The sequence below is a fragment of the Pteropus vampyrus genome, unplaced genomic scaffold (assembly GCF_000151845.1).
Source record: "Pteropus vampyrus isolate Shadow unplaced genomic scaffold, Pvam_2.0 Scaffold21, whole genome shotgun sequence".
Classification (NCBI taxonomy): Eukaryota; Metazoa; Chordata; class Mammalia; order Chiroptera; family Pteropodidae; genus Pteropus; species Pteropus vampyrus.
Genome location: NW_011888802.1, coordinates 13,047,401 through 13,059,582, shown reverse-complemented (window position 1 = coordinate 13,059,582; position 12,182 = coordinate 13,047,401). Strand labels below are relative to the sequence as shown.

The 12,182-nt window shown below is 30.7% G+C and overlaps 1 protein-coding gene across 2 annotated transcripts in view; it reads left to right on the top strand.

Annotated features, from left to right (window-relative positions):
• Positions 1–12,182, top strand: part of UGGT2 (UDP-glucose glycoprotein glucosyltransferase 2) — a 150,078-nt gene that overhangs the window by 89,001 nt on the left and 48,895 nt on the right. For both annotated transcript variants that reach the window (XM_023528008.1, XM_023528007.1), the window contains exons 23-25: positions 1,616–1,740; positions 6,435–6,530; positions 9,336–9,438. In XM_023528008.1, coding sequence (XP_023383776.1) covers positions 1,616–1,740; positions 6,435–6,530; positions 9,336–9,438 — 324 coding nt within the window. The remainder of the gene's footprint in view (positions 1–1,615; positions 1,741–6,434; positions 6,531–9,335; positions 9,439–12,182) is intronic.

Sequence of the window (12,182 nt, the reverse complement as noted above, 5' to 3'; positions counted from 1 at the left end):
TGCAGCAACTATCTGATACCGTATAATGCTATCACAATAATATTGACTATATTCCCTCTGCTGTACATTACATCCTTATTTGCTGTATATTACATAACTTATTTGTTTTATATCTGGAAATTTGAACTCTTAATCCCTTTCATCTTTCACTTCACCCCTTTTAAAAAAAATTTTCAATTACAATTGACATTCAGTTTTATTTTATATTACTTTCAAATGTGATTTTATACTATTTAAGTAAGTTACTTTGTTCTACAAATATTATATTCAACTTCACAAATAATTAACACACAGAAGAATCAAGTTTCTCCTAACTATTTGATGCTGGACTTACATAGGTGAAACAGAGTCAGTTTTCTGGTGAAATTGATCAGTAAAAATAGCCATCTTGTTAATTCTTTAAGAAAATAATTTGCAGTTTTATTTCCTTATTCTGAGCTGTCACCGAAACTGCTTGAGTCACAAGAGATGCTATAGATAAAATTCAGCTATTTTCCAGGCCTCTTCTATTCATACTCCAAAAAATATAATATCGAAAGTGCTTTCAAGTTACCTTAAAAATGATATCAAATCTTAAGGCGATGAAATATTTATATGTGTACTTTTAGTTTTATAATGCCCTTTTTTATTTTTAAGAGCCATATTTTATGTTTAAGGTGAAACATGATACTTGTTGAGCTGGAATGCCAACATTTCAGCTAATAGCACCTGAGCAGTGAGCAAAGAAGAAAGATTCAAGCAATATACTTTATTAATTTTTAGAAATTATTAATTGCAGAAGCAGATGAAGGGGAAATGAAAATCTGCAACTATTTCATTCTGGTCTTTTACTAAGAAAAAAAATATTCTGGTTGACATATTTTCTGGTCATTTGTCATTAAGCAGAATTATTTAATGCATATGACTACCTAGGCCCACCTTCTACGTCAGGGCTCATGTTCATAATATTATGATGATTGCATGTTTCTTCAGAAAATAGTAATGGTAGTAGAGTTGCTGGTGGTTGTGATGAGATAGCTATCCTGAGAAATTAGGTCTATGTGGCAACTTGACAGCTTCTTCCTTTATACTTACTGGTTTAAAAGCTAACCTACATGACCTTACTGAGCTTCAAACCATTTATACAACATCAGTGGGATGAAGACTAGTTGGTATTATTAAGTAATTATGTAATTTGTCTCTTGCTTTTTGCTCTCTTATGCTTTGCTTATGTATTAATTCGTATCTACATAGTATAGACTACAATTTATCAATGAATAGAAAATGAAATTAAAAGATTTATGAAATATAGGCAGTTTCTTAATTTACTTGAGAATTATAAGTCTTAGATTTTTGGAAGCATTAAGTTTTAAAATAAAACTTTCAAATGGAAATAATTTGCTGCTTTTTCATCATTTGGATTTTGGTGTTTATGCAAATGTTATTTGTAATACGAAAGTGAAAAAATATATTTTTTTCTTTTTTTCTTATTGGTTTTAGTAAATGGTGGGATTGATAGCCACCATTTGTTTAGTCTCTAGTCAATTTTTGCTTAAAGAAATATCTATTTCATGAGAAAATATTTGTTCTACCAGGTATCTTCTAGAAGATATACAATAATTGTTTTTATTTTAAGTTCTTAGGACCTTTAGATGAAAATTTCTATGCAGAAGATTTCTACTTGTTGGAAAAGATAACATTTACTAATTTCGTAGAGAAAATTAAAGGCATTGTTGAAAATATGGCAATCAGCTCAAAGAAGTAAGTGTTTAAAAATCATAAGAGCAATTCATTTCGGGGTTTGGTATTTTCCATATGATTTCTTTTTAAGATTAGAAAATGTTTCAAATACATACAAAAGTTAAGATATTATAAAAGACATATAGAGAATACAAGGAAATATATAAAAGACATCCATTTACTCACTGCCATGAAATGGTAGATGTAGTAGATGTTGCCTTGGATCTTCTGTTTCTGTTGTCCCCACTCATCCCAGTCGCCTCCCTCTGCAAAAGGTAACCATTTTCCTAAAAGTTGTGTGTATGACTCCCATATCTGTGTTCTTACTTTTACTTTAAATGTAAATATGCATTATCAGGGCTTATTGTGTTTGGTGCGTGAATTCTTAAAAAAAAAAAAATGCTATTAATCTGTAGTCTCCTTTTGCAGTCTACTTTCATAGAAGCTTTATCCACATTTATTTATATAGAGCTAGCTTAATGATTTTAATTCCTTTTTAGTATTTCATTTTATGAACATACTTAAGTTCATTTATACAAACTTAAGGTACAGTTCAGTTGGCTGTAGCTTTTTTGCTATTATCTGAGTGCTGTAATGAACCTGTTTTAAATGCCTCCTTGTGCACTACGTGAGTTTAGAGTAGTGTTGTTATTGGGTTGTGGGGTGTGCTTATCTTCAACTTTACCAGACACTGCTAAATTCTTTCCTTTGAAATAGTGATTTTTTGTTAAATTTGCAGATTCTGAATTCTCAAAATAATAATTATTCATAGTATGAATAATTTCCTTTTAGAGTCGCAAGAAATAATAGGTTTTTTTTAAAAAAAAAACTGTTAATTCAATTATGATTGAGTTACCATTTTCTTCACACCCGTTGATCCTTTGAAACATTAGCTTATAAAAACAGGATACACTTTAATATTCTGAGAAAGACCATGAATTAAATTGCTGTGAAAGACAAAATAAGGTAAAATAGTTATAACAGACAACACTCCCACCAGAAATATTTGAGTTCCTGTTTCCTCAAGTCCTTACCAGTAGTCGTGTTATCTGACTTGTTAATTTTTCTTGTCTAATGGATGTGAAATTGTATCTTGTTTTAATTTGCATTTCCATGACTTTTACTAAAGTTGAGTATCTTCTCATACAATTATTTTTATTCATATTTGTTCATCTGTAAAATATCTGTTCATATCTTTTGCTTAGTAATATGTTGAGTTATTTTCAAATACTCTTAGCGATTTGTAAACATTGTTTATGATTCCGTATACTAATCTTTATCAATTATATATGCTACAAGTATAATATATCAGCCTGTGGCTTGGCTGTTTACCTTTTTATTGTAAAATTTTACCATATATATAGAAGTTTTTTATTTTAATGTAAAAATAATGTTTTTTCTTCGTAGTTTGTGATCTGTGTGAGAGAGTGTGTGTGTGTGTGTGTGTGTAGGATGTATAAAAATTTTCTCTAGTCTGGCTTCATAAAGATATTCTCTTTTATTTTCTTTTAGAAGTTTTACAGTTTTGCTTTTTAAAAAAATTTTATATCTTTAATTTTTCTTGGATCTTTGTTGGTCCTACAGGTCTGTTGCTTCATGCCAATCCCAACTCCAGTTACCACACCTTAGTAATAAATTTTGATATCAGATAGAGAAAATTCCCCCTTTTGTCTCTTTTTCAAAATTGTCTTAACTATTTTTTGCCCTTTGCTTTTCAATGTAATATGATTAGGACCAGTATAACAAGTTCTACCAAAATCCTTTATGGAATTTTTGTGAGAATTTCTTTGAATTTATAGATTAGGAATTTATAGTTTAAGGAATTGTCATCTTTATATATTGTTGAATTACTCCAATCTATTAAATACATATATGTGTTATTTGTATGTAGCTATATAAATGTACATATATATTTATGTTATAAATAATATGTAGATATACATGTAACTGATATATATGGTGTATAATTTATGTATAAGTATGTATATGTGAATATGTAGGTAGGTAGGTGAATATGTAGACAGACACTTATTTAGTGTTTTTTTAGGTCCTTCAGTGAAGCTTCAGTTTTTTTTCCATAAAGTCTTACACATATTTTTTTAGATATTTTTTAGATATTTTATACTTTCAGCTTATATTGTAAATGGTGTATTTTATATTACATTTTCAAGTTGTTTTTTACTAACTTGTAGGAACAGTATTAAATTTCTATATTAATCTTCTTTGCTGGGCTCTCTTATTTTTTTGCAACAATTTTTCTAATATTAGAACTCATGTGTTTTGTGAATTGTAAGAGCTTTGTTCCTTAACTTTCAGTTTTTAACTATCTCATTTATGTTGGCCTTTCTCTTATTTTAGTTAGCTCAATTTAGTGAGGGATATATCTATTGTACTGGTTTTTTCATATATGTAGATTTAGGACATGACAGGCTCTCAGTTGTTTTTTGTTAGTTTTTTTCAATTTTAGTTCTTTATTATTTCTTTTTAATCTTTTCAGATCATCAGAATACTGAATTTTTCTTTGTCAGTTACTAAAAGAAGTTTGTTAAACACTACTACTAGGATTGTGGGTTTATTATTTAATTCTTGTACTCTTGTCAACTTTTGATTTAAATATTTTGACTCTATATGGTCATGTATACCCTGATTCAGAATGATCTTTCTGTTGAATTTTTCCTTTCATCATTATATAAATTATTCCTTACCTAATAATGATTTTGTCTTAAAGTCTGTGTGGTCTGATAGTTAAGCCACATCAACATTCTTTTTGGTTAATATTTTTCTGTTATATCTTTTTTCATTTTTTACTTTCATTATATGCATGCATCTTAAAGCACATGCTTATGTGTTAGGGGTGGTTATCTCTCCATTATTCTGATTTGTACTCTTGAATACAGAATTCTGATACAGATGAAACTAATGTCCTTACTTCATCGTTTAAGAAATAATGCTAAAAGAATAATTACAAATTTTTGTAAAGTAGTAAATTTAGGGCTTTTCTGTAGTGAAGAGATAATATTTATATTTTCAAGTGCAATAAAACAAAAGAACTTTGAAAAGCAAATAAATTATAATTTTATAATTAAATAATTTAAAACTGGTATATGTTGAAAAGCATATAATTCAGTAATTTTTTGAAATTTATAAATATGTTAGCAATTCAGAGCTAATTTTTTAAATGTTGTTTGGTAATAAATATAGTTTTAAGTAGGTACAGAAAGCTGTTTTAGCCTCTTCAAAGCTGCATTTCAAACCAAAACCACCCCAAATCAATAACATTAAACTATAACAGCATCCTCCAATTGTCTTAAGTTGTCGCATGCACAGAAATCATGCTAAACAAGTTGTATTGTAATTAGAATAAGTTCTTATTTGTACGAATAAGTATGCATCCTTATTATCATGCTTTCCAAGAGCTGTTTAACTAAGAAGGTAGAACTCTCAATGCCAAAAACAGAATCCTTGGAACCATTATCCCACAGAACACAAAATCTTTTTCTAATGGAGTGATTACAGCTTGTTCTGTTCTGAGAGATTTCTCCAGTTCTCAAGCAGTAGGTGCTGAGTTTCTAGTGCCCTTTCTCCTCTTTAGTTTAAAGTACTTTTCAAAAAGAAAAAGAAAAAATTGACCTGGTTAACTGAAAATTCAGAGAATTTAAGAAAATGTTGTTTGGTAGCTCAAAGATTTTTCTTTTCTCATCTTCTACTTATTTCAGTACCTATGTACTACACAAGCAGCCAGCCTAGTTTAAGAATCATAGGGAGCATGTTTGACCATAAATATTTCCTGTGTTGTGCCGACAGTTTTATTTATTAGAAGTTATGTGGCTAACAAATACCTTAGAGAGACTTTAGGAATAGAGATGATTTTAATTAATTCATTTAATGTATGTTTATTAAATGGCCATTAAATGCAATGCTCTGTGAAAGATATGGTAGGTATTACAAATAGAAACCTACTTTTATTATAAAGTCCTGCATTTTAGGACCTTATAGTCTAGTAAAAGATGACATATTATAGTACAGAGATATTGACAAGATTCTTGACCACTCTGAATCTAAATTTCTTTATTTATAAAATGGTGGTACCTATCTTTTCTTTCTTTTTCTTTTTTCTCTTTTTTTTTTAAGGAAGCCTTTCGTAAAGTTCAGCCAACACCCTGTCCCAACATATCATTGAACATATAAAATGCTTTATCATGGGTTTTCAAATTTGGTTATATTTAATCTAGGTATTTATTTTGTGCAGTCTTAATTAGTTTTCAAACTAATTTGAAATCATAGAAATCTGGAGTTCTTAATTATATTAAAAATTATTTGCAAGTGGATATCCTATTATTTACTTTTTGTTTGTTCTGCACTCCTTTCTTTGCTATGTGAGCCCCAACGCTTGGACACATAAACAATACTCAGTAAATATTGACTTGAATTGAATGATTCACCATATTCTTATAGACTCTGTTGAAAATACTACTTATAAAGGTTTAAAGTTTATATCAATGATAAGAAAAAGTAGGATGATTTTAAAAGAATTCATCTTTAAACTGACAAATTCTACTTATTTGGCAAGTTTGGAAGAAAAATCATTTCTATGAAGTTTGTCTGTTGGAGGTATTTTAAATGAAATTGCCCTATCTCAGGGCATTAATTGGGACATGAAATATAGACCATTCTCTTCCTGAAAAACTCATACATTACTTATCTTATTTATCTAGCATGAGTGATCTTATTATGAAAATTGATGCCCTTGTTTCCTCTTTGCCCAAACGTGCATCTCGGTATGATGTCACATTTCTTAAAGAGAATCACAGGTAAGAAATAATAGTGCTGTGTTTTTCTATCACTATACCCTCTACTCAAATCAAAATGGTTTCCATTTGTATTCATGATATAGCAAAATTTAAGGAAAATTGAATTATATATTCTAGTAAATAAAGGATGATGTATATATAGGATATGAAGTTTCAAGTGAGTCATACCAAGTATAATTTGTCATCTTTCATGCTCAAGATCATTTGGAATTTCTGCGTATCTTTATGTAATCATTGTAAATAATATCTTCATATTCTCAGTGTATAAAAGACTCAGTTACTAAAGAATTCTGATTAATAACCTGTAGACATGTACAATGGCATGTCCCAAAATGTGTTCTACAGAACAGTACTCTCAGATGTTGACAGATACAGTCTGAGGGAAAAACTGTTCTCTGGTCAAGTAAGTTTAGAGAACACTGCATCCTTGACTGGGAGTGGGGTGGCGGTTAGAGATTTTCAGTGTTCATCAACATATTAATGGTTATGAAACGTGTAGTTAAAAAGAAAGTTTATTTTTGGTTAATTCAGCAGTTGGATAACTTATTTATCCCTGGAACACTTTTTTGTTAAAAATTTATTTAATAAAAATTAGGTTTCTAAAGACAGCTATTAGAGAAATACTGTTTTAGAAAGTAGTTTATAATTTCACTTTGAAATTTGAAATAAAATTTATCAAGCTCGATCTGCATATATACAACTATCTATGTCCCCAGAAGGGAACCTTTTTTGTTGTTTTTAATTAAAGACCACTTAGAATTGGGGGAAAAAATCAGTTAGACATTATATAACTAAACTATCGGCAAGTTTTAGTATATGATCTTTTTCTAATCACTGCTCCCATAAAACTAAATTGAGATAAATTAACAAACTTAAAATGGCTGACACATGTAAATTTTCTGATCGTATGGTAGATGCATTCTTATGTTGCTTGTGTTTACTATAAAAGAATAAGACACGCTTTAGCTCTAGAAAGTCTTTTGAGATGTCTTTACCCTTGTATAGTAATGTTTTTCTCGGGGAAAATTACTTTCTAAAGAGAAATTATCTAGCACTGTTGGTAATGGAATTTTTAATTTTTTCAGATAACTGAGATTCAGTACTTTTAGGTATCTTAAAAACATCCAATGGAATTCTTTTTGCAAACTTTTTTGATTTCTTAAATACCATGTGCTGAAATAATTTAACACGAATTTTTAAGAACTGTCATTGTAAATGTTAGTCACTATATTGTTTCTTAAGTTATACTTAGGAATTTTGATATGTTTAGATGTATTTACTTCCACATTAAATGTGGAACATTTGACCTTTTATATTTTATTGTTGTTGTCTGTTTTCTTTCTCTAACTTTCACATCTATCAATGTGTCCTGCTGCCTTTAAGCCTGTGGCCTTATTTTATACAGAGAGAAAGATATAGTATGACTTTTTGACAATTGTTTGCAATTCCTCAATTTTTTCTTTTTTTTTTTGTTTGGGGATCGGAATTCTGATTTATATAGTCTAGCAGAATTGGCAGTAGTCTGAGAGAAAAAAAGTAGCAGTAAACAAATGCCTACTGTAGCTAAAGCATCTTATAAAGCATATAGAAAGTGACCAGTTTTGAGTAGTGCTACAAGTATGACAATAATTTGTAAAATTTTCACCAAGATTACTAAAGGAATTAACCGTTGTAGACGATCTTTTTAATTTAAAACATCTGATTTGTAGCCCTTATTTTTAGTAATAATTATCCATCAGGATCCGTTGTCTGACTTTGCCATTCTATTTTGACATAAGTAAATCATATCAACTGTATATAAAATAAAATCTTTCATTTCTCTGTGTTGGGAGGACCTATATTTGGAGTGAATTTTACATTCCTTTATTAAATTGCTAAGAAATTTATCATTTCACTGCAAAAAGTCTAGATATTTATATTCTTTCTGTAGTTAAAAAAAAAAATCTATATACCTGTGATTTTATAGGTGTACATTTTGATGTAATCTTTTTTCCTTTGTAATATATAAAATATTTAATTTATACATCCCCAAAAAACTGATTTTTTTTTAAACTAATTTTTATGAAATAAATTTTTATTTCAAACTAATTCAGCTGGAATACCTGTACTTTTGGTTAAATATATACTTTTAACTGTTAATTATATTAAATATAGAATTAATTATCTCCCCCTGGCCTTTTCTGTGCTTTTAATTATTTCCTAACATTTTCCTTTAAAAATTAGTCCATCTTCTAACTTAGAACTTAGATCAATGAAAGACAGAATGGAAAGGACAGAAGGGAGGAAGTGTGGAGAGTATGACTGGGGTCAAAGTAAAGTGTGATAAATCTGGGAGAGGGGGTTCCCTGAAATTTTCTGTTACAATATATTGGGTGTTTTTAATACTAAATTTAATAAAAGTATTGAATAATTAACTTTATTATTCTCAAATCTGAAAAAATATATTCAATTAGAAAGCATCTTGGTTTTATTCTTCACATCTTGTGATCCATGAGAATTTGCAGGGGGCTTAAAATGATCAGTTTTCACTATAATAGTATGTTCTTTGAAGAGTTTTTAAAAATCAATGATTCATAAAAGCTTACTTTTATTTTCTCTAAGTCTTGGCAATTTTCTAATTTGTTTAAGACAAACATTAGAGTTTTAAATTTGCATTTTTTTCTGTGAAACAACCAGAATTTTTTTAATTCGGTGAAAGACAGAAAGTAATTTGTAACAATGTGTATAGCTAAGATTAAGATTAATTAGGTAATTGAATAAACTTAATTGATCATCTTTCATCTTATTTGTTTTCTGTTTTTCTAGCATTATAACGATAAATCCTCAGGAAAATGACGTGTTCTTTGATGTTATTGGTATTGTTGATCCATTGACAAGAGAAGCACAGAAGATGGCACAGTTATTGAATGTAAGATATTTTTATTATATATTTTATATATATCACTATATAGTTCTTTTTGAAATTTATAATCTTTTCAGGTCTGTTTTCAAGTATAATTAAATATTTGTGCTCTTGATTCTTTATTCCACACAACATTGTCTTTGAAATAGATGGTCATATTTGAATGTATAAAATGAAATGATAGAGCTATGCATGGGCTGTTATGACAGTACCAAGGTTAGGTGTTGCTATGGACTTAATTGTTGTTCACTTCCTAAAAAAATTCATGTGTTAAGCCCTAACCCACGATGTGACTGTATTTTGAAATAGGGCCTATAGGAAGTAACTAAGATTGAGGTCTTACAGGTTGGGCCCTAATCTGATAGGATTAATAGCCTTTTAAGAAAAGGAAGTGAGGAAGAGATCTCTTTCTCTCCTCACATGCACAAAGAAGAGGTCATGTGAGTATACTGCAACATGGCAGCTACCTAAAGCCAGGAAGACAACCCTCACTATAAACCAGACTGGCTAGCACTTTGATCTAAAATAAATTTCTGTTGTTTAAGCCACCTGGTCTGTGGCATTTTGTTATGGCAGCCCAAGCTACCTAATACAGGGTTCTTCCCGTCTTCATCCTATCTCCATGTGTGAAGAATGGCTTCTGGAGAAGCTGATACCTAAGCTTAATTAGTTGAAGCTTAAAGTATAATAAGTTATATTAGCCAAATAGGTGAAGCTAAAGGAAGAGGAAATATGAAGATTGTACTCAATGGGTTTGAGCTTGGCAGACCTTCCCTTTTTCACAGGGAAGGCCAGTTTTTCTCTGATCCCGCAAGCCTGGGCTGAAAAGATGGGGGCTGGGTACTGTGCTGCCATGGTTGCTAAGGACTAAGGTGTTACTCACAAATACAAAATATTTCAGGGGAAACTGGGAATAACTTACTGGGAAGCTAACTTTTTTTGCTTAAAAGGGAGGTAGAACCAGTACCCTCTTTTGATCTGCCGAGGATTTCCTCTCACAGCTGTTGCACAAATTGAGGGCATGCTTGGTCAGACACCAAACAAGACAGATGCGCACCTGTCAGAGGGCAAAGTAACAGTACTTTTAAGACTGAATTTCCATTCTCTCATCTCATAGTCCGAGTATAAGCCACCTGGAGTTGCTAAGGCAGCTCCATAGTATTGAGGGACTCAGGCACCTCACGTCTGGTTGTTCAGCCATCTTCATAAAGCAGCTTCTGTCTAGTGGTCTAAGATCACTAGCCAGGCTCATAATGTCATCTCTGTATTTCTGCTATCAGGAAGGGGAGAACAAGGCCACAACCCCAAAGTTAGACATATTCCATCTGATCACGTCTCACTGACCAGAATGTAGCCAGTTGCCTGGCTACTCCTAGTCACAAGGGAAGGTGAAGACTATGAATAAAACCTGAAAATTGTTTCACTAAGAAAGTAAGGGATAATGAGTAAATATTAGGATACAACTAGCAGAGTCTGAAAGGACATTATTGGCTTATCATTTGAAAAAATTTAAAGGTTCAGATTGTGTTCAACTTTCAGTAGTTAAATTTGAATAAGCTAGTTATTGGAAGGCTATATATTTTTTCTAGGGATGTTCAGAATTTGGGGGTATTTCTATTTGTAATTATTCAATAGTTTTTAAAAAAGACACTTTGAAAAAAATTCTCAGAAGTGTAAACTATTTGTCCTTTTACAGTTGGCTTCACTTTTAGAAACAGGCATAAGTTATTAGATATTGAGTCTGGTGAAAGTGTAAGTGGTCAAACTGGGTCATTCTGGTGTACAGTCTATCAAAATTTCAAAATACAGTTTCTCTCAGAAATTAGTGTGCCTTACCAAATCATATTGGAAAGTAGATTATGGATATATGTTATAAATATATTTATTAATGTGGACAAATAATTTTGGAAAGCATTGCTATTCTATCTATTACATATCTAGGACAAACTTTTTTTTAGTGTACAAATTCCTTATTCCTATGGAGAATCTATTCCGAAAAAAAAAAAACAACATTGCTTACTTCTGAAACTTTTGTGTAAAGGTAGAATTTAGAAAGAAGAAATATGGCATTATATGGAAGTATAAAATTTGGAATCGCATTATAGTTTACATCATTGATATTAATAGCAACTCAGCACTTCACGTAACTTATTTTTTACTATAAGGAAATTTTATGCTATAAACTTATGCTGTAACGGTGGTCCCCAACCTTTTTGGCACTAGGGACCAGCGCTCCTATGAGAATCTAAATGCCTGATGATCTGTGGTAGAGCTGAGGTGGTGATGCTAGTGCTGGAGAGTGGCTGCAAATGCAAATGAAGCTTAGCTGGCTTGCCTCACCTCCTGCTGTGCGGCATGGTTCCTAACAGGCCACGGATGGGTAATGCAAGACCTGGGGAGTTTAGGACCCCTGCTATAAAGCATAGGAAGAAATGGGTAGTGTCTCATTTAACACAAGATAAACCATGGCCCAGTGACCTCCATTATAGCAAATGTGATGAAAGTGGAATTAAAACTCAAAGTTCTTTTAAATCTTCAGTCTGTATGTTCTAATTCCTCTTCAAGCTTGCATCCTTTCTGTTTTATATCTGGTTTTTTCTTCTCTCTTTAACTTCATCCTTTGTTTTCTAATATCTTTAAAATCTTCACTGACTTATTGCCTATATAGAGGTGGGGACTATCAAAATTAACAATTTTCCTACTTCTTATGCTCCAGGGAAATGAAAAGAAAATAGAGTATTTCACCTGTA